The following is a 24,307-nucleotide window of genomic DNA, read 5'->3' as shown; positions in this document are numbered from 1 at the left end:
AACTACAGTATACTGTTATAAAACCATGGTTAGTTGTATCAAAACCATGATTTCTGCTCAGAAAACCATGGTGACAGAAGTCATGATTATTTGTAGTACAATATTATTATAGTAAATCCATGGTTAATTTTCGTCAGGGTCCTTAACTAAAAAAAACAATATTTTCTCTAATTACTAAATCAACATTTTAACTTAATACCTGCACTTTTACGCTACATGCATCAACATAAAGTGGACTTCAAACTCATATCAACATGTATTCAATATTCAGAAGCTGTACATCACTATAGAAGGAAAAACCTTGCTATTACAATGCATACAAGAAGGGATGATGTGATAATGCTGCTCGAGTATTTTAATCATACGTGAAACTCCCATATGAACACGCCGAGTGCTTTAGTTATTTCTTCGTGTCTGTCCAAATTAGCACTGAGTGCCTGCTTAAAAACAGAAGTGAGTGTGTGCGGTTTTGGCTCACCATCTTAATGCCATTAATCAAAGCGGAATATTGACGCTTGCGATAGATTACAGCCGAGCAAGGAAACAGGAAGTGTTTAGATTCTCTGTTGTTTGCCCTTAGTTTTGCCTCTGTCATCTGTTTCCCCCTGGACTACACTTCCCATGATTCCCTCCCCTGATTGCTACCAGCTGTTCCCTATTGTTTTCACCTGTGTGTCATTTACCTAATTATCCCTCGTGTATATAATGCCCTGTTTTCTGTTCACCTTTGTCGGTTGTTAATGTTTCTCCCCAGTTCATGCTCCAGTTTCAGTCCTGTTTGTTTTCGTTTGTTTTTGCTTCCTGGTTTCCTGTCTTGCCCTGTTTCCATGTTCATCCTGTTTTGTATTTAGTTTTATTCTTATTAAAATAGCTGCTCTTAGATCCTGCCCTTGTGACCTCTTTCATTGCTACAGAACAACCGACCGAACCTAAATGGATCTAGCAGCGCTCTCCATTCGGTTGACCCGAGCGAACTTACCCATCCCAGAATATTCCCGTCTGTTTTGTGTCCTTGCCATGTGCATGGACTTTTCCGATGCAACCCTGAAGTCCATGTACTCTATCGGTCTCATTGCACACCAGTGGAGGGAGTTGCTGGCGAACCGTAGATTACACGTGGGAGGAATATGTTGAGTTGACGTTAGAGACATTCACTTTAGCGGATCCTCCACAATCAATCCCGATCCCGGTTTCTGAGTCAGTCACGTCTGAATCCGCTCCATGCCACGTCACATCCACGTCACAGTCGGCTCCATGCCATGTCACAGCCATGCCTGAGTCTGCTCCACGACTTGTCACAGCCACGCCTGAGTCTGCTCCATGCCATGTCACAGCAATACCTGAGTCTGCTCCATGCCATGTCACAGCCACGCCTGAGTCTGCTCCACGCCATATCACAGCCACGCCTGAGTCTGCTCCATGCCGTATCACAGCCATGCCTGAGTCTGCTCCATGCCATGTCACAGCCATGCCTGAGTCTGCTCTACGCCATATCACAGCCACATCTGAGCCTGCTCCACGCCATGTCACAGCCAGGTTTGAGTCTGCTCCACGCCAAGTCACAGTCAAGTCTGAGTCTGCTTCATGTCATGTCCCAGTCAAGTTTGAGTCTGCTCCACTCCATGTCCCAGTCAAGTTTGAGTCTGCTCAACTCCATGTCCCAGTCAAGTCTGAGTCTGCTTCACACCATGTCCCAGACAAGTCTGAGTTGGTTCCACACCATGTCATAGCCTTGCCTTCCAAGACTCCCTGCTCGAAACCTTTCTCGGCCCTTGTCTCCAAGTTGAACTCTCCACCACTGATGTCGGTGCATAGGGTCACGAAGACCCTTCCTCACAGCTTGTCAGCACTCCTGCCTTCCACGGCCAATGAGCCAACGCCCACGCCTGCCACGGCAAATGAGCCAATGCCCACGCCTGCCACAGCCAATGATCCAACGCCTATGACTGCCACGGCCAACGAGCTGGAAGCTTCGTCTGTCCCAGAGCCAGCGTTGCCATCCTCGCCCATCCCAGAGACAGCGTTGCCAGCCTCGCCCATCCCAGAGCCTGCGTTGCCAGTCTCGCCCGTCCCAGAGCCTGCATTGCCAGCCTCACCCATCCCAGAGCCTGCGTTGCCAGCCTCATCCATCCCAGAGCCTGCGTTGCCAGCCTCATCCAACCCAGAGCCTGCGCTGCCTACTTCAGCCACCCGGAGGAGGAGGAGGAGGAGAAAGGCTTCTGTCCCCAAGTCTCTGCCCATGTTCACAACCACAGAGGTCGTCTCCGAGACTCTGCCCATGTACATGACCAGTGAGGTCGTTTTCAAGTCTCTGCCCATTTACACGACCACGTAGGTCGTTTCCAAGTCTCTGCCCATTCACAACCATAGAGGTCGTCTCCGAGTCTCTGTCTACGCCCATGACCACAGAGGTCGTCTCCGAGTCTCTGCACATGTACATGACTACGGAGGTCTTTTCCAAGTCCTTGTTTAGCTTCTGAAACAGCTTTCCTTTCCAGCTAATATGCTGTAGTGCTGCATGTTCTTCCCAAACAATTCAACTTTAGATTCATCAGTCCACAAAACATTTTCCCAGTAGCGTTGTGAAGTGTCAAGGTGGTCTTTGGCAAATTGCAGGCATGCAGCAGTGTTTTTATTGAAAAGCAGTGGCTTCCTTCGTGGTGTCCTGCCATGGACACCATGCCTGTTTAATGATTTCTGTATAGAAGACTCATGAACAGAGATGTTAACCAGTTCCAATGATTCCTGCAAGTCTTTAGCTGTCACTCTAGAGTTCTTTTTTACCTCTTTGAGCATTTTGTGGTGTGCCTTTTGAGTCATATTGGCTGGACAGCCATTTCTAGTGAGAGTAGCTACAGTACTGAATCGTCTCCATTTATAGACAGTTTGTCTACCTGTGGGCAGATGAATATCTAAGTTATTATTTGTAAACCTTTACAGCTTTATGCAAAGCAACAATTCTTGACCGTAAGTCTGCTCTGATCTCTTTTTTGCATGGCATGGCCCATGTCAGCAAATGCTTCTTGTGAATAGCAAACTCAAAATGTTTGAGTGCTTTTTATAAGTCAAAGTAGCTCTAACCAACACCTACAATCTTGTTTCATTAATTGGATGCCAGGTTTGCCAACTCCTGACTCTCATTAACCTAGGGGTTCACATACTTTTTCCAACCTACACTGTGAATGTTTGAATGATGTATTCAATATGTACAAGAACAATATAATAATTTGTGTGTTATTAGTTAAAGCAGATTGTGTTTGTTCATTATTGTAACTTAGATGAAGATCAAACCGTATTTTAAGGCAAATGTATACATCAATGCAGGTAATTCCAAAGGGTTCACGTACTGGACTTTTTCTTGCCACTGTATAGTCGACTCAATAAAAACCCAAACGCATGGTGGATTGGCAAATGTGCAAAGGATGCTTTGATTGAAGCCCTGCAGCTACTTGCACACAACAAAACCCCCATACATACCTGAGCTTCACTGCCTCACTCCCTGAAACGATCACTTCTGCTTCCTGAGTCAAACCTTCCCTGGGTGCTTGAGGGCAGATGGCCCATTCCTCAATACTGCCTTCATCTTCAAGCAGAGATCAGAGATGTCAGCTGCAAGAAACTGGCAATTTGCTGCTGAACACTCAGAGTCAGGAAGCCACATCACCTTGTGTGAAGAGGCGATCTTGCGGCTGTCAGAATGAACTTAGTAGAAATTCTGTCATCATTTAATCACCCTCATGATGTTCCAGGTATTATTTTCGTTTTGTGTTTTTGTAACACCATAGAAGTATAATAAATGGTGGAGACTGGTTTGAAAACAGAAAACACTTTATAATGTGAGTTTAAACATAAATGTTAATTTGTTGGTTACTAAGATCATTAGAACAACATTGTCATAAGTGCTGTACCCTCATAAAACAAGTGACTAAGTGTTGACTTCGCTAGTGCCCTTTGACTCTTTATATGTAAGATCTCAAGCTATTATATGCACTCATGCTTAATTATATGAATATGCATTAGAGCATCTGCTAATTAGATTGAGATATGCTCTTTATGTATAACTAATTATAGTATAATTAGCCTTACAGTAGCTGAACTATCTTTGCTGCACTAAAGAAACGCATCATTAAAATTGTATGATCAATCAGTCAGCAAGTGCCTCATGAATCTGTATTAACAACAGAATGGGAATATAATATTTTGTAATGGGTTGGTCGCAGTTTTTACGCTGCCCTCCTGGATACTTAAAAATCATAATTTACAATGAAATTTACATCAAAAATTTTCTTTGTTTATTGTTCCATTCAACTACACTTTGGAATGCACCAAGTTTTTGCACATTAGACTGGATGAAGAATGGTAATAATAAATCGGTGCCTTGTTTACTAGACAGCGGGTATGCCATTGTATATAACTCTGCACTGTTAATTAAAGGTCGTTGGACTGCAGTCATTGATCTGGCTCTTCAGTAAAAGTGGCTGCATTTGGTTTGTTGTCTAAAAGGGTTTTTATATAAACTTTACATTTTTTTTTTATCTTAATGGTGTGGTGGAAATTAAGGTGATGTAAAAATCTCTAAACACCTCCTGAAACACTTCACAAATGTTACTTTCACTCCTCAAATCTTTAAAAAAGTATTTAGTAAAATGTGACCTGTCCTCCATTGTCTTGTAAAAGTGCTAACATGTAAGAGAACTATACATACTGTACTGGATATATAAGTCTTTTTAGAGCCCCAAAGGGTTAACAAAAACATAACATTTTATAACTACTCATAGAACTTTATAATAATTTGGCCTAAAGTCATGCGTCTCTATTGATTCCTTGGTTTATGCAGAGTCCAGCAGTCCCAATAGAGCACAACAGTGCTGTCCACTACTGAAGTATTTTACCACACATAAATTTGTTCCATAGGGATTTTATAAAATCCTTCATAAAAGAGTTTTATGAAGCCATGAACCAACCCAAGCAGCTCTGAGGTTAATCACAACATTACAAACTTTATTTTGAAGTAAATAAGTATTTGAAAAGCAGACAAAAAGACAAGAATGTACAACACTGTGTACTAAAAGGGATAGTTAACCCAAAAATGAAAATTCAGTCATTGTTTACTCACCCCTGTGTTGTTATAACCCTATATGATTTTCTTTCTTTTTCTTAACACAAAGTGTCAGGAACAGTAGAAGAGATTCGTAGAAAGTGAGAAGAATGGGCATTTATTTAATATTCAAAAAATAAACAAAACAACAAAAACTACCCTAAAGGGGAAAACTCCAGGCCCAGGGCAGAACATTGCAGAACAGACTGGGTTCGATGCTCCGGGCTGGAACAGACACGACAGGGCAAGACAGAAACCGACATGGGAGAACCTAACAGGGTGATAAACCACAATGAACTGGCCCAAGACATAAAACACTATGGGGTTATATAGGAAAGAAAACAAGGAGGGTAATAAGGAAAGCAGGTGAAGCAAATTAACTAATAATGAAGTAACAAGGGGCGGGGTCAGGACAAGAGACAGGAGAGTACATAGCAAACAACTTAAGAACCATCTGCTCACAAAAAACAACAGACCGGACAGGAAGAGCACATGGCAATGAAGCCGTCATTGACCATGCTCTCAAACAAATGCAAAGACAATACAGTAAAGCACATGGCAAAGATGCCATCATCAGCCATGTGCTCAAACAAAAAGACAAGACCAGACAAGAGCGCATGGCAAAAGACCCGAAACCGGACACAAAGACAAGACATGGAGCATGAGTGTACGGATCCCGACTCAGAAACAAGACCGAACCAGCCCGAAGAGTCAGGATCCAGACACCATTCTCTGAACATGAAACACAGACTAGACAGAAGAGCACACGGCAAGGTAAACAACGAAAGCCGTGCGCTCACACAGAGATATAGAACATACGTGTCAGGATTCTGTCACCACAATAAACCTGACTGACAAAGGTGACAGGATCCTGACATTATGCCCCCTCAAAAGGGACACCTCCTGGCATCCAAAGGGAAACATTAAACACAAAACAAGACCTAACACAGACACAAAAACAAACTAAGACAGGCTGGAACACAGGCCAGGGTGCAGCAAACAGAACCAGCCAAGGGAGGGAGGGTGGGGGAAACCAATGGAGGTGGAACTAAGTAAGGGGTAGAGTCCGGAGACCTGGGAAGAGGATCAAAGTAGGGGCGGTGTCCGTAGGTCTGGGAAGAGGGTCAAGGTAGGGGGTGGGGTCCGGAGGCCTGGGATGTGGCACCAGGTAGGGGGCAGGGTCCGGAGGCCTGGGAAGAGGATCAAGGTAGGGGGCGGGGTCCGGAGGCATGGGAAGAGGGTGAAGGAAAGGGTTGGGGTCCGGCGGCCTGGGAGGAGGGTCCAGGTAGAGGGTAAGGACCGGCCGCTTCAGCAGAGGGATGAGGTCAGGAAGCCTCGGAACTGGGATGAGGTCAGGCAAGGCAGCGGTTGCTGAACAGAGGTCCGGTAGGTTGGCGGCTGCTGAACAGAAGTCTGGTAGGGTGGCGGTGGCCGCTGGAGGCTGGACTGATTCGTCGACAGCCAAAGGGATCTGGACAGGCTTGTCGACAGCCACAGGAGACAGGAGAGACTGGGCGCCGACTGCAGGAAACTGGTCGGTGGCCGCTGGTGAATGGATAGGTTCGTTGACAGCCACAGGGAGCTGGAAGGGCTCGTTGACAGCCAAGGGGAGCTGGAAAGACTCATCGACAGTCTCAGGGAACTGGATAGACTCGTCGACGACCATGGGGAACTGGACAGCATCGACGATTGTCACGGGAACTGGACAGACTCGTCGACAGCTTCAGGGAACTGGAATGACTCGTCACTGGCCTCGGGCTCCACCACCTCCTGGCCTTCAGCAGCAGGCCCCTCCGCCTTCTGGCAGTCAGCAACTGGCTCCTCCGCCTCCTGGTGGTCCGCAACCGACTCATCTGCCTCCTGGTAGTCCGCAGTGAGACCCTCCGCCTTCTGGCGGTCAGCTGTGTTGAAGAATGAGCCGGGACCATTCTTCCTCCTCCTTCTCTGTCTCTCAGAATGAGTCATCAGAGGGCTGGGGATCTGGCTGACCAAGGGTGGGAGGGTGGGAAAGTCCACATGGGGGAGCTCTTCCTGGAGCGGAAGTTCAGGCTCCCCAATATGGAAAATGTAGTAAATGAAATCCCAGAAGCTGAGATTCCCCAGCTTTTCCATCTCCCGCTGACTGAGAGGCTGATTCAGGCAGATGTTAAAAACTTCTTTCAAATCAGTCTCATTATAATCCAGCTCGTCCACTGCGATCAGAAATGCACAGGCGAAGTCCCTCATGTCAGCATACCCCTGACGGACCTTGCGGAGGTGGACGAGCCGAACCATAAGCTGATGGATGGAGTAAGCGCATGTTTTATTTTTTATTTTTTTAACCAGAGTCCTCAATCAAACAGAAAGAAATGGAGTAGGCAGGAATGTCTGTCACCTCTTCTCCATTCTGAACAGGTGAGTATTTGTGACAGATCTGAAGAGAGTGAGACCTCATTTGGTAGGTGTAATATTCTTGGCCAAAATCAAGTCATTTTTATCAGCTCATGAGATGCTGGCTTTAATATACTTTTATGAGAAAGTTTTTGGACCGGTGCCAGTTCACAGCAGACAGAGTTACCAGCCTCAATGCTGAAAATAGAAAACAAAAGATCGATAGAATGAACCGTCGCTCGTCATGACTGGTTAGGACAAAAACTCTGATTAACATAGAAAAGATACCTTTTATCGCATGTTGTTTGCCGTCAAGTTAGGACACAGTGTGACTGTGGCTGCCTGTAGCCTCCTCTATGTTTCTGTTTGATTTCGAGTACTCCATTAAAAAAAAATAAGGCTGGGCATAGAAATGCATACATTCTTCGACTACAAACTCTTCAGACATGTTTAGTAAGTTCTGTTCTCTGTTTTGTGTGCAGCTGTGTTGTGTTGTTTTGTCACTATCGCTGTGGCGGACCTGTTTTTTGATAAACAAAACAAGTTTTCACTTGAACGCTCCAATGTTGTGAGGGGACTGCATGAACTGTTGCTCTCATGCCCTTTCATGAACAGGCACAGGAGATCAATGGTGGGTTCACTAAATAATACATTCGATTTTGGTTTAATATTTTTAAGATTAATTTGATTGCAAAATATTCAGAAACATGCAAATATATAAGTAGTTTGAGAGTGTAGACCAGTTGCTGCTGAGCTCTTTTGGCATGCTTTGTTGGCTGAGATACTCAGATTGGTGTATCGTTTCCCCTCTGGATCATGGGTAGTGTAGTTCTTCACCAGGAATTCTGCTAAACACTGTTTTTTTTTTTAAATGAAGTTGAAATAACACAGATTGATGGCTTCAACAAAAGCACATATCACCAACCTCGGATCTCATGGTAGGTCTGTCTTTAATGGTTTATTAGTTCTCATTAAAAATTAATTTGCCAATGGAAAAAATGTATGTGATTTTTACTTCCGGACCAAACTGTTGTGCTCTGTTGTTGAAACGTCGACCTTTCCAGCATTTTGAATTTTTATCGTAAACTGCTGTATCTTCGCAATGCTTATGGGCATTGAAACAAAAGTTGGTATGCATCATCGGAACCATATCCTGAGGGTTTCTGATCAGTTTTAGGACTTGTCAAGTAGTGGCATTTACTGTACAGGAGTAAATTGCTTGACGATAGTCGCACCTATTGCAAAGACGTGAATGTGCTAACGGCGATCATTCACCTAGCTTTTAATATAAATCATAGGCGATTCATCTTTTATCATCATGTCGCCTTCTATGTGAAAAGGCCTTCAGTTTACCTGAGCAGTTTGGGGAGAGCACCACCTAGTGATTACATTTTTTTAAACTTTCATATATCCTCATAACTTTGTCATATATCCTTGTAACAATTTCTCATTTACATTTTAGTAAAATGCAGTGTATGTTTTGTGCCAGTGCACTTGGCTCCGATCATTGCTGCTTACAGCTATATAGGCCAGGGCTAGCTGTCACATTTTTTACCCATGTGAATATTTCTTGGGATGGGTTTATTGTTGAAAGTCAATTTCTGTATAAGCACAAACTTAAAAAAAAAAAAACTTAAAGTCTTGGCTATGAAAAAGCTGTTGAGCATTTCCACCACTACTGCCCTGGAAAAAAGGTACAATTAATTAAACACACATTGACCTTTGACCTTTATGATGACATGCCACATTAGTGGGAATTTGCCATTATAGTTGGCTAAAACCTATAATTTGCTGTATAGAGTACACAGCAAACAATAATAAAACACCAAAAAAATCATCAAACAGCAAAAATGGAAAAGGTATCAAACCAAAAATGTAAAATCATTGATTTGAAAAGTAGTTAATGAATTATATAAAGGTAGATCTTATAAAAAAACGTATGTTTATAAAAAAAGTACGCTTGTCCTGACAACACAGTTCAACCTTTCAGTTAAAATATATTTCATTATCCTTGTGCGACGCTGCATACACATGCATGGACATTGTATTTTAGCTTCGCTATATGCAGCGCATATTTAAATTTTATTTAAACTGATTGATCTCAGTTCATATGACTCTGGGCTGTCAGCAAAGGAGTTTGTCTTTGGGAGAAACGCCAACAAAGCTACATCTTGTAAGAAGCCTAATAACGTTTTTACATTGAAACTTGTTTAAGACAAAAAGTTAGATTCTCTTGTTTCCTCCAATATGCCATTTATAAAATGTGTACGATTTATAGCGAAACGCCACGCTGCTAAACACAATGTACACTAATGTTTACATTACAACACAATTGTTTAATTAGGTTCAATTGTTTACTCAACTTATATATATATATATATATATATATATATATATATATATATATATATATATATATATATATATATATACATAAGATTTAGTTTGGAGGAAAGAATTCACAAAAGGAATCCTAATTTTATAGAGTTTTTAATTAGATGTTTGAAGTCATATACAGTAACTGCTAGAGAAAACAAACATATGACATTTAGCAAATGTCCTTTTATACAATCGTTTTATTGAGAACTTCCAAGAGACATATGATTTTGCAGTAATTTCCTAATGGCATCATAGATTAGCTGAAATGATGTTTCCTCTAAAATATAAACAGTTAATTTGAACTCCATCTGCTGCCTCAAGCTTTGTCATCCACAATGTTTGGGTCACATCCCAAGTTATTTATGCTTTGAAATACCGCAAGTATTCAGCAAAACACTGAATGTTTTTTTTTTTTTTTTTTTTTTTAACATTGGGATTTTCATATGGCATAGACTGCAGATTCCATTTTCATAGCTAATTCATACTTTGGCCACAAAAAAAAAAAAAAAAAAAAAAAAAAATATTTGGATACATTTGCAAACAAATTCTGCTAGAGCTTTTCTCACAACTGACTTTTGAGCCATTTTTACCATGACTTTTAACTAACTGTTGTCAATGTGATTTTAAGTGAATGTATGAAGTCAGTTCAAGGTCACACATGTACTTCTTGTCTTCAAGAACACTATATCTATTGTTTTATCATTTCAATCCTAAAAAAAGGTCATTTTTTAAATGTTTTTCTTGAAAGTTGTGCTTTTGCTATCTTTCTTTAAAATATACTGATGAGCCAAAACATTATGACCACTCACAGGTAAAGCAAATAACATTGATCATCTCCTAACTAGGCCTCATGTCAAGGTCTGGGTAGATTAGATGGTAAGCGAACAATCAGTTCTCGTAGTCAGTGTGTTGAATGCAGGAGAAATGGGCAGGATTAAAGACCTAAGCGAATTTGACAATGGCCAAATTGTTATGGCCAGACGACTGGGTCAGAGCATCTATGAAACGGCAAGGCTTGTTGGGTGCTCCCAGTCAGCAGTAGTGAGTACCTACTGACAGTTGTCTGAGGAGTGACAAACCACAAACCGGTGAAAGGGTGTTGTCTGCCCAAGGCTCATCGATGCGCGAGGGCAACGAAGGCTATCCCATCTGCTCCGATGGTCCGAACCGACAGAACGTCTACTGTGGCACAAGTCACAAAATATTTTAATGATAGTTACGAGAGGAATGTGTCACAACACACAGTGCATCGCACCCTGCTGTGTATGGGGCTGTGTAGCTGCAGACTGGTCAGTGTGCACATGCACACCGTCGAAAGCACCTACAATGGGCACATGGGTGTCGGAACTGACAAGCTGGTGCAGGGAGTGTGATGCTCTGGGCAATGTTCTGCAGGGAAACCCTGGGTCCAGCCATTCATGTGGATGTCAATTTGACATGTGCCACCTACCTAAACATCGTTGCAGACCAGGTACACCTCTTCATGGCAATGGTATTCCCTGATGGCAGTGGCCTCTTTCAGCAGAATAATGCGCCCTGCCACACTGCACACATTGTTTGGGAATGGTTTGAGGAACATGATGAAGAGTTCAAGGTGTTGCCTTGGCCTCCAAATTCCCCAGATCTCAATCCGATTGAGCATCTGTGGGATGTGCTGGATCAACAAGTCCAATCCACTGCAACTTCACCTCGCAACTTACAGGACTTGAAGGATCTGCTGCTAATGTCTTGGTGCCAGATACCACAGGGCACCTTCAGGGGTCTTGTAGAGTTCATGCTTCAGCAGGTTGGTGCTGTTTTGGCAGCACGTTGAGGAACAACAGCATATTAGGCATTAGGTCATAATGTTTTGGCTCATCGGTGTAAATGTTACTTGCTTTAATATTTTGCTATGTTATGCAATGACATTAAGACATTTTAAGTGTTTCTTAAGTGTCCAAATACTATAGACCTGTGGGGCCACTTTTTGCAAGTCGTATGGACTACTTCTTTGGTATTCGATAGAAAAATAAAAGCATACAGGTCTGAAATGACATGAGGATAAGTAAGTATTGATAGAATGTTCATTTTTGGGTGAACTATTCCTCTTACAAAGTTGCTGACTATGAGAGCATCTCAAATTAGTTATTTATGATGCTGTATTTCTGTCTTAGTCTTGTTTTAGACAAGGGCACATGAAAGCATTAGACGGTGAGTTCTTTCAGTAAGGTGTATGAATACATACACTGCTGATGGGGAGAAGTCTTCACTTACGTCAAGTTGTCTAAGTAGTCTTCACCGTACTCTAACCTTAACCTTTCTCACTAACACAGCTTGCCTACTTAACAACACCTGCCAGCCCTGGTTGTACATTTAGCAATGTGAACAAGCTTCCCCTGAGGTATTCGTCTCTTTCTTTCCTCTTTGTTCTCACCCAGCCTTGCAAGCCGACCCAAGGGCCTTATTCTGCTTGAGTGATTTTGGCAGTTTTTAACTTTTAAAGGTGAAACTATAGCCCTAGAATCGCAGACAGCTGCCTCTCATTGCTGTTTTATTCCCAAAATGGATGCATGTTAAAGGGATATTTCACCCAAAAATGAAAATTCTGACATAATTTACTCACGTTGTTTCAAATTTATGCTGTTCCAAACCAGTATGAATGACTTTCTCCTGTGGAACACAAAACAAATTGACAGGCAGAATGTGATAATACTTTATAACAACTACATGGTATAAAGTTTTTTATAAAGCATTAGTTGATAGTTAATTAATTATTTATAAGTAGTTGTTTCTTCATTGTTAATTCATTAATAGAGTATATACAATATATATATATATATATATATATATATATATATATATATATATATATATATATATATATATATATATATAGTACTGTGCAAAAGTTTTATACACTTATGAAAAATGTTGCATAGTGAGGATGTCTTCAAAAATAGTGACATAAATAGTTTTCATTTATCACTTAATGTCATGCAAAGTCCAGTAAACATAAACAAAGCTAAACAGCTTAAAAAGCATAAAAAGCTTTTTGGAGAATTCACCACAGTTCTTCTATCTATTTAGGCTGTCTCAATCGCTTCTGTCTCTTTATGTAATCTCAGACTGACACGATGTTCAGTGGGGGGCTTTGTGGGGGCCATGACATCTGTTGCAGGGCTCCCTGTTCTTCTATTCTAATCTTTTCTATTTGCAAAAGCAATGTTTGGGTTTATGTTTGAGTCTAACATGTATATTTCCTATTGACACAATAAAGCTGAAGATATAAATAACCATCTTATATATATATATATATATATATATATATATATATATATATATATATATATATATATATATATATATATTAAATAAAAATAGATATAATACATTAGAACTTCTACAGATAAAATTTGATGTTGGTCATGTTATAATGGATTATATTCTAAGATATAAATATGAATAGGTAAGCATTATAATTAGGGCTGTCGATTTAACGTGTTAATTCAGTGCGATTAATTTTATTGAAAATAACGTATTAAAAAAATTAACACAATTAATCGCAATGTCCCCGGGCTGTAATAAGGAAGATTCCTGAGAAATGAAAGCTTATAGTATCACCTGTTTACTCCAGTGGGCAGTAAGCGAAACTTCAGCTGTATGGGCAACGCGCAGTTTATACAGTGAACAAAACAAACCTTCAGCAGACAGCACAACACAAACATGCGTTACGTTCTTGCGTTCAAAACACTTGATGGAGTGCAAATCTGAACTAAGGGATCTCAAGATGTGTTCTTCTAAGTATTAAACTATATGTAATTTGACACAGCGACCTAAAAATATTATGTTTATGATGCAACGCACCCGAGATGCTACACATGCATCTGTCTGATGCAGGTGTACATTGACGGGTCCTTAAGCAAGCCCTCGTAATACATCTTGGAGTGATTGACAAATTCACTTGCAAAATGGATTGCTGTGAACTGTAGGCCAATGATTGTCTTATGTTCAATAATATGGTAATAAACAATACATTGTATTCTAAAGCCGCTTTTTGTATTTTCTTATCAATGCTTTACTCATTTGCTACAATAATGTAATGCATTTTAATTATCTGAATAATTTTGTATTATATATATATATATATATATATATATATATATATATATATATATATATATATATATATATATATATATTTTTTTAATATTTAAAGATAACTATGTATAATTATTTCGTCATTATATACTGCGTTATTGTTATTTGAGGGGCTTTCCAGCAAATATTTGTGTATGCGATTAATTGCGATTAATTAATTGGGACACCATTTAATTAATTTGATTCAAAATTTTAATCGATTGATAGCCCTAATTATAATGCATTATAATTGTGGTTACAATTATTTATGAGAAGTTACAACATATTTTATGAGACTTTACAAATGAATTATAATACATTTATAATGCCTTTACAATGCATTATAAAAATGGGCTTCATAGAAAGTGTTACTGAAGTGTTTATGAGAGCATTAATAAGGCATACATTCAAAGTTAATAAAGGAATTATATCTACATTTATATATGTAATGGATTGGATATACATTTATGCTTCCTTACTGTGTTTATCAATGTTTTTTAAAAATGGTTTAGTGTCTATTTTCAGCCTTAGTGAATGTCCGATACTGTAGAGATGGTAGTTTTATGGCCAGCTTTTCAGAATAATGGATCATAAATAAATGTTTAATTAGGCATATCTAGTTCTCACGCTAGGTAATTCAAGCACGACTGAAAACTAGGACAAGGATTTTCACTCGGCTATCAATTCTTACAGGAAGATTGCTCCTATATCTACCACTGCAGTAATCATATGCAGCATTGAGGGCACTCTCTCTTAGCTCAAAACCACTTTAATGCACATTTCACATGCTTTCTGACTGTTTTCAAGAGGAAATCGTGTGTTGTTCAATTCACTCATCGTAAAAAGCTTTTTTGGATGTGACATTGCATAAATTCAAAAGGAAGTGGAGTGGAGATGGTTATTATAACATAGAGTAATTCAGCAATCCATGAAGCAGTAATTACCAAAATATAGCAGGTTTAGTGCTCTAAAAAATGGCAATTGCTGTTTTGTAGCAGCAGCAAGTTCCACTGAACCAATCTGCATGCAGATCTACACTGTATAGTATGCACCGGGCTTAAGGAGGCAAGAACATTAAGTCCAAAATTGCTTTAATGAATTGCTTCATTAAAGAGTATTCCTAGAATAAAATGTGATCAAGGTGCAAAGCAAGAAGTAATGTGTAAGGGTACACTTTAAGGAGGAACTTGATACTTGAGATGAAACAGCTGTATTTGACTGATGGTTTGGCTGTGTGTGTTCACAGGATCACGACCACTGCAGCCTGCATGATGGACCTGCGCAGATACCCGCTGGATGAGCAGAACTGTACACTGGAGATAGAGAGCTGTAAGTGTCTCTAACATTCATTTCTCTTACGTGATGGTGCAGAACAGTGAAATTGAATCTCTGGCCTTTGTGTGAAGATGAATGCAGTCTATGAAGCAAACCTATGAGGGTGAATCTCATATGTTTCACCTCAAAGTCGAAAGAACAAAAATACGAATGTATATTTTGCATAAAGAAAAAAAAACATATTTTTAGGACCATTAAGATTTTTGTTGCATTTAATTATATATTAATTGCACTTAACCACATTCTCCACATTTTAATACTGTAAAAAAATAAAAAAAATAATCAGTGATAATCTGCATTTGATCACCTGTTCGGACACAATGATGTTTTGAAATTAAAATCAGTGTAATTAAATTCAGTAATTTAGTATACAACAAATACAATCATGTTGTATACTTGCAATTGTACGTGACAATTATGCTTTACAATTTAATATTTTTTTTTTATTTTTTTTTTATTTTTTTGCATAGTAATGAAATTTTTTTTTTTTTTGCATTACTGTGATGAGAATAAAATGTATTTTTATTACAGTGATGAGAGTAAGACTTTTTTTGTATTGCATTAATGAGAATAAGATTATTATTATTATTTTATTTTTTTATTTTTTTTGAACTATGGTAAGAATATGATTTTTCTGCATTACACCGTACATGAGAATGAGATTTTGTTTGCATTACGGTGATGAGAAATATATATATTTTTTTTGTATTACAGTAATGAGAATGAGATTTATTTATATTACAGTAATGAGAGTAAGACTTTTTTTTTTTCTTTTTTTTTATTGCATTGAGAATAAGATTTTTTAAAATTATTATTATGGTAAGAATAAGATTTTTCTGCATTACACTGTATGTGAGAATTAGATTTTTTGCATTACTGTAAGAAAACTTTTTTCTGTAATACGTTGATGAGAAAGATTACGGTTTGTATTACGGTAGGAATAAGATTTTCTGCATTGCAGTGATGAGAATGATATTTTTTGCATTACAGTAAGAATAAAAATTTTCTGAATAACAGTGACAAGATTTTTTTTAGTACTACGGTAAGAATAAGATTTTTCGGCATTACGGAGATCATTTTTTATTTTTTTATTTTTTTATTATAGTAATGAGAGTTAGACTTTTTTGTGATACAGTAATAAGAATTAGTGGTCAACCGACATATCGGTGATACTTTTTAATGTTTGGCCGATTTGTTTCTTGAGGGCGGCATGAATCGCCTGCTTGCATGTGAAGAGACTGAAACGTAAATGATCAGTCATGGTTTGTTTTGTTTTTACGTGCATCGTGTTGCTACAATAATAGACTGGAGTGCAACGGCGTCTCATTTAAACGGTCTGCATATCAGAGCCGCGGCAGATGCGTTTGAGCTCAAAGTGTTAAATTGCTCATCTGTTTCATTCTCCCTCTCTCTCCTCAACAGTTCCCTGTAACTTTTAACTGTCTTGTCTAATGATAAAGAAGAAAATATCAATAAAACTAATATAATACACCATCTGCAAATATGCGCATATCTCATTTAAATAGATGTAATAAACAAACCTCACAAAACTTGAGCAGATCTGTGGAGCGCTCATTTATTTACCTCTAAAGCACGTATTCTATCAGCCTCTCCTCAGCAGTTTCCTGTTACCTTTAACTTTCTTTTATAATGATAAAAGGCAAATATCAATAAAACTTCTATTATATACTGTCTGAAAATATGCAGATGTAATTCACTAACCTCCAGCATTTTCTTCCCGTTTTCTTCCCGTCGAGCGCATTCATATCTTCCTCTGAAGCACGTTTTCTATCAGCCAGAATCAAAAACTTCATGATCGGGATCAGAAGTTCCTCTGATTCACAAATCTTGATGGTCACTCCGTGATAATCCAAGCAGGCGATCCAGGCCATTTAAAATGTCAGGAGATTGCTGCTTGCACTGGATCTGCATGAGCGTGTGAGTGCAACTTCAAAGTAAAAGCACTTCACATGTGCTATGAGTAAATGTCTTATTCACTATGCACTGTATGTGCAATTTGTTTGATTCTGTATTTTATAAGAAAATGTGATTGCTAACGTGGACATGCCATCCATGGTTGCTGGACTACTGTGTGTAGTGTTATTTCCTTCTTCCTAATATATTAAGAATTTCTTCATGTGCAAATAAATTACTAAAATTTGACTAAACAGAAATCAGAAGAAACTGCCATTTAAAATACAATATTATTTTTTTTGATTATTTTTTAGAAAGTTAAAGTTTTGTGTGAAATTGAGTAAATATAGTGCTAAATAAGAGTTTATTGATTTTTTTTTTTTTTTTTAGCAATTTTATGTTTATGTTATTTACTATATTAAATTGTGTGATATATTATGGATATCGGCATCGGCCATAAAAAACTGACCACTAATAAGAATTAGATTTTTTCCAGCCTGGTCTTGTGATAATTACGTGACCGTGGCAAAAAATTTTCAAAACTAAAATTACGTGTCTCATTACAAGTTTAGCTGCAGTTTCCCAGTGAAATGCCCAGCGGGGGGTGCCAAAAGAGAGTGAAATGTTGTCATCATCTGACGAGGTTTTTAAGGTCAATATTTAAATTAGGTTTAAATTAGTAAAATGTACCTCCCTAACCTAACACTTTAACCATTAACCTAACAAATAGTGATGTTAAATGAAATAAGAGGTCCGACAAAAAACAGACATCCTTACCCTTACGCAACGACTAAACCTAACTGATAGTGTCCAAAAACAAAATGAGAAATAAAAATGTTCTGAAGCAACCATGTCGTCTCATGCTGCTTCTACATCTCATCTCCCGTGTCAGCTTTTATGCTTGACTGGTCTCAAACCGCGCTCTTCCGAATTCAAAGCCCAACACTCTATGAGGTGAGCTATCGTGCAAGCTAATCACATTAAATTACTTGTGTAAATGTAGGTTAGTCTGTAATTCAAGCGTTAAATTGTATTGTTTTTCAAATGATGCATGTATTCTACTGTATATCACAACATAGCAGTGTGTGAGTAATAGTGCGAAAAATAAGTGTTTATAAAATCATAATCAGCCGTTGTAGTCGTGATTTTTGTAAAAGTAAATAATGCGAACAGTTGTTGTAGCGCCTTTAGTGTTCATTTCACCAGGAAACTGCAACGGTACATAGAATTCAGCACATAAAATTCAGTTTGCAAAAATTTAGTTATAGTAATGTTCATTCTATTAGATTAGGTTGATTTTTTCACATTGTGGTGATGAGAATGACATTTTTTTTCGGATTGCAATAGGCAGTGTTGTTGTGCAGTGGTTGATCAATAAGCAAGTGGGCGGTCTTCACTGTTGTAAGGGATACATCAGGTTGCATTAGCGTTTACACTTGGTTCGAGTTTTGACAAATGCTTTTGACCATGTTTACTCCTGTATTTAACACTGACCACTTGTGAAAACATACTGTAAATTCAGAACTGAATTTCAGAATTCAGAACTTAATCCCCAATGCAATAAAAACATTTATTGAAACCAAGCTGCAAAAATGCCTTGATCTCTTCTGCGACAACCTTTCATCATTTGGGGGCTCATTAATTCATGACTGCCTCTACATCTCAAAAACATCAATGCCTACTTCACATCATTGCACCCTTTGCCCTGCCCACTGGTGCTTCAGTTCATAAACTGAGAGACAAGGACAAACAAGGCCTGCTGTGGTCTAACTATTCCTGAACACCAAATGGGACCCATCTGGACTATTTTCAATTATTTTTGTATTTAAACATGCACAGACCGACATCTTTGACATACATATCTCGGGCCCATTTTAAAAGACGTGGTGTAAAGTTACAAGTCTGAATAGGAAGAGGCATTCTCTTTCATACAGCTGCCCTGCCTCTTGCTGTTTTGTGCACGAACGCATCATGGACACGTTCTTTTGCCCATCTGCTTTTTTTTTTTTTTCATTTTTCGTGTATGAAAACGTGCTGGATAAATATCTCTGACCATTTAGGTGCATTTCCGGCGATGTGCATTTCAGTGCATGATGATACTGGAAACTGGATGTGTGTGCGTCTAGTTTACGTGTTTTGGACTATGTATGTGCATCATGTGGATGTGTCTTATGCATATTTTGGCGTGGATTGCATGGTTTTTTGTGGCGATCAGCGTGGATTGCTTGTGAACCAGTTATAAAACGATTCAAGCTTTGCAAAGGAACTGCTATTGAAGGATGGGGCAGTTAAAAACACTTGGACCCGATGCAAAACAGTAAGGACAATTCCATTCATGAATATTTCAAATGTCATGACTGTTGATAGTTTATGGTGCTGACACCCTGTTTACACCGGGCCGCAACCTACGCTTCCATGGCAGACAGCATCATTGATTATAATGGGTTCTATTGCTTTTGACGTGACGTGACTCTCATGTCCGGTGTAGACAGGGTGTGAGTGTTAACAGTTGTGCTTGAGATGAACAGTTTAATATATTCAGATGCAATGTGTTGGATGTGTGTTATGTGTAAACCCTGAAATGTTGTTTTATAATGTTGTGGAGCTTTTTCATTCTCTTCAGACTGAGTTTCAAATACTGTTGAATTTTAGGGGTTGCACACAGTTAGCCAATCTGAACAGTGGGTGTTTACATTAAAGTTTTAAGGAGGCACTTAGGCCAAAACCGAATGTTTCAGACAGAGGGCCAGAGACGGTGGAAAATTATTCCCCAAGCATTGTTTTAATGCAAAAAAAATATCGATAATTTTACTAACATTATCAGTGGACCTCTGGGAAGATAATAAAACGGTTAAAAAAAGAGCATTTCATGACCCCTTTAATGCCAGTCGCATTGTCTAATAGAATCTTTTATCAGTAGAAACTTGATCATTTCAAATAAGCATCATAATCATTTCACACTAAATTGTAAGAGTTCCTTGTTTCTAACAGAAACTCTAGAGGGTTTTCTGTGAACACAGTGAATGAGTTCTCCACCATTACCTTAATTAGGATGACCTTCATCTCCATAAACTCGAGAGATACAGAGAGTATGCCAGCATTCATGCCACACAGTACCATGAGCTGAGAAGCCTAATCAAACCTAATTGGGACTGTACGTATGCAGTGTATGCTGGGAGAGCTGTGGAGATACAGCAGGAATTCTTCAACATGATCCACTAACTGCTGTCATTAAATCAGAGCAATAGAAAGCAGTGGCAGCTAGAGGAGAAAAGGCCATCAGGAGGGCAAATGCATTGTAGTGAATAGCTAATGTCTGGCGCAAATACAAACAGAAAATCACAGGAGGCCGTGTTTCATTTTTGTCTGCAGCATAAGGGCTCACAGAACTGTAATGTGCTCAGGCAATGCCATGGCCTGTGGCGCTTCTAGATCATGTTATCCAAAATTGAGTTGAAAATGGCTGAGCAGTAACCATGAAGGCTCATGACAGGTGCTTTATAAATCTATGTCCAGCTAAACTATTTAGGGTAGTGCATACACATAGTAAGTCTGCAGTGTTGTTCTTTAGACTGATAAAATGCTGTAAACAGCACCAAAAAAACATATACATGTCACATTTCAACACAAAATTTGAAGAAAAAAATAAACCAGAAATTACAGTGCATTTTATATAAAGAAAACGGAGCCTATTTTTCAGTAACATTAAGATTTTTTTGGATTGCATTACATATCCCCCAAATATTTTAGATCAGACTCTCATTACTTTAATTGTACTCATTACTCATTACTTCTAACTGTTACAGTGGATAAAAATCTGTAATGTGTTTTTTTTTTTATTATTATTATTATTCTTGAAATCAGCATAAATAAAATACAAGTAATACTGCAATAGTGTATAAATTCTTTACCATTTAAATATTATGTCATGTTTTTACAGTAATGGGAATGAGATATTATTGAGAATAAGATTTTATTATGGTAATGAGAATTAAGAGAGTAAATGTGCTTAATCTTGTGCGACCCCACGTCCACATGCGTGGACGTTGTATTTTGGCTTTGCTATACGCAACGTATAATTTAAATAAATTTTAACCGACTGAATACTGTTCACAACACTCTAGACTGTCATTTAATGGTTAAACTTCTGACACATCGAGTCACGTGACACAACAGCATAGTATTGATTTCTTTAAGTTTTTTCATTGAAACCTGTTTGGGTGTTAAGATTAGTGTCTCTAGTTCCCTATCTGTCACTCACTCAACGTTGTGTTGATGTAGTGACACTAGGGGTCACTCTTGGGAGCCCCAAACACCTCTGCTTTTTTGAAAAAAAGGCCAATGAGAATTGGCGAGTAGAATTTGCTCATTCAGATTTTCTCTTCGGAGCCGAGCGGTTCTATTCATTGAAGCTGAATTCATCTGCGAAGTTCATTCACCTCATCTGTTGGATTCTACGGCGCATTTCAGGGGCTTCTCCCCCTCTGCACCCGTGGAGTGCAGAGAACACTCCTGGGTGCTTCGGCAGAAACAACTAAAAGAGTATATTCTAAAAAAAAGTGTATATTTTCTTTCTAAAAGTGCGGCACACACGGAACGTCTTTTTAAAGATGCCTTTCCGTCTGGGTGTTATTCCTGGTTGCAGTCGATATCTCTCCACTTCTGATGGCCACGATCGCTGTCTAACGTGTCTGGGCGCTGCCCACGCGGAGATATCGTTCGTGGATGGGTCTTGTCCTCACTGCGAGAACATGACCATGGCAACGTTGTGGTCGCGGCTTGCATTCGTAAGAAAGCAAGCCACCCCAGCGGCTCCCCGCCTCGATCCTTCTACCTACGGGTATGAGGCCATGCTGGTTAGCACTGGGGGCGATTTGGGGACCTCAATGGGACCACCTTTGCCGGGTATCCCCCCACGAACCTCCCATTCCCCAGCATACTCGCTTGCTCCGGTCGGGCGCTCGGATGAGATCGCCAGCTCATCTCAGGGCGAGTTCGACATCTCGTTCAGAGCCCGAGAAGGAGACGAGTTATTGAGCGCAGCACCGGAGAGCGGGCTCGTCCAGTCAGACACAGAGGCTCTGACTAGGCTTCTTCCTTCAGGAGTGGTCGCCCAGTCCCAGGCCGATGCGGAAATGACGGGCATGCTTTCCTGGGCGGCCACGAGTGTCGGGCTAGAGTGGAACCCTCCACTCTCCCCTGAACCCTCACTGCTCGACGATTGGTTCCTGGGCTCGGGGCGCCGCTCACGGCCACACCCCGCCCCCGTTCCTTTCTTCCCGGAAGTGCATGAGGAGCTGACAAGATCGTGGGAGGCACCTTTTACTGCCCGGTCCCGGTCTTTCAGCTCCCCCGCTCTCGCTACCCTCGATGGCGGAGCGGCCAGGGGGTATTCAGTGATCCCCCAGGTGGATAAGGCACTCGCGGTGCACTTGTGTCCGCAGAGCACCGCCACCTGGCGTGGGCGCCCGAAACTCCCGTCCAGGGCCTGTTGGTTTAACTACGGGGACGAGACTCCTTCTCCCCCCTCCTCGGCCAATCTTATGGTGGGCAGCAGGAGCCAGGTAAGTGCTTCAATGTCCCTGGACTCAGCACGGCCACGGGGCTCGAATCCCCTCGACGTGGCACATCGAGCACCTCGAGGCCCCACCCGCCGGAACGTCCGACATGATCATTCCCTTGGTCCCCCTCGCCCGGAGTTTGGACGTGTGGCTCGTGCTTTCCAACCCGTTGCGGTTGCTGACCCTGACAGTCCGACTCGGCTATGCGATTCAGTTCGCCAGGTGCCCGCCCAGGTTCAGCAGCGTCTGCTTCACCTCGGTGAAGGGCGAGAACGCCACTACCTGGCGTGCAGAGATTGCTACCCTTCTACGCAAGGTCCCTCCAGCCGAGATGAAGAAAGGGTTCTACAGCCCTTACTTCATTGTACCGAAGAAAGGCGGTGGGTTGCGACCAATCCTGGACCTGCGAGTACTGAACCGGGCTTTGCACAGGCTCCCGTTCAAGATCCTGATGCAAAAATGCATTCTAGTGAGCATCCGGCATCAAGATTGGTTCGCAGCGGTAGATCTGAAGGACTCGTACTTTCACATTTCGGTCTTACCTCAACACAGACCCTTCCTGCTGTTTGCCTTCGAAGGCCAGGCGTACCAGTTCAAGGTCCTCCCCTTTGGCCTGTCCCTGTCCCCTCGCATCTTCACGAAGGTCGCAGAGGCTGCCCTTGCCCCGCTAAGGGAAGTGGGTGTCCGCATCCTCAACTATCTCGATGACTGGCTAATCCTAGCTCACTCTCAAGAGTTACTGCACGCACACAGGAACCTCGTGCTCCAGCACCTCAGCTGACTGGAGCTTCGGGTCAACTGGGAAAAGAGCAAGCTCTCCCTGGTTCAGAGCATCTTTTTTCTCAGTCTGGAGTTGGATTCAGTCTCGATGACAGCGCGCCTCACGAATGAGCGCGCACAGTTGGTGCTGAACTGTCTGAAGGCGTTCAGACGGACAGCAGTGGTTCCACTGAAACTTTTTCAGAGGCTCCTGGGGCATATGGCATCCTCAGCTGCGGCCACACCACTCTGGTTGATGCATATGAGACCGCTTCAGAACTGGCTTCAGACTCGAGTCCCGAGATGGGCATGGCGCCATGGGACACATCGCATGGCCATCACGCTGATCTGTCACCGCCTCTTCAGCCCTTAGACCGACCTTGCATTTCTACAGGCAGGGGTTCCCCTAGAGCAGGTCTCCCGGCATGTCGTGGTTACAACAGACTCCTCCAAGATGGGCTGGGGCGCCATATGCAACAAGCACACAGCCGCCGGCTCCTGGACTGGCCCATGACTGCGTTGGCACATCAACTGCCTAGAGTTGTTGGCAGTACTGCTCGCCCTGCTGAGGTTTCGGCCGTTGATCCAGAGAAAGCATGTGTTGGTCCGGACGGACAACACAGCATTGGTAGCGTACATCAACCGCCAAGGCGGTCTACACTCCCATTGCATGTCACAACTCGCCCGCCATCTCCTCCTCTGGAGTCAGCAGCACCTCAAGTCGCTACAAGCCACTCACATCCCAGGCGACCTCAACACCGCAGTAGGTGTGATG

At 40.9% G+C, this 24,307-nt stretch overlaps 1 protein-coding gene across 2 annotated transcripts in view; it reads left to right on the top strand.

Annotated features, from left to right (window-relative positions):
- LOC127429134 (gamma-aminobutyric acid receptor subunit beta-2-like) overlaps positions 1-24,307 on the top strand; it is a 208,718-nt gene that overhangs the window by 119,261 nt on the left and 65,150 nt on the right. For both annotated transcript variants that reach the window (XM_051677979.1, XM_051677978.1), the window contains exon 5: positions 15,210-15,292. In XM_051677979.1, the coding sequence (XP_051533939.1) occupies positions 15,210-15,292 (83 nt within the window). The remainder of the gene's footprint in view (positions 1-15,209; positions 15,293-24,307) is intronic.

This window comes from Myxocyprinus asiaticus, chromosome 38 (genome assembly GCF_019703515.2).
Source record: "Myxocyprinus asiaticus isolate MX2 ecotype Aquarium Trade chromosome 38, UBuf_Myxa_2, whole genome shotgun sequence".
In the NCBI taxonomy this organism is placed as follows: Eukaryota; Metazoa; Chordata; class Actinopteri; order Cypriniformes; family Catostomidae; genus Myxocyprinus; species Myxocyprinus asiaticus.
This window is presented reverse-complemented; position numbering and strand designations above follow the sequence as displayed.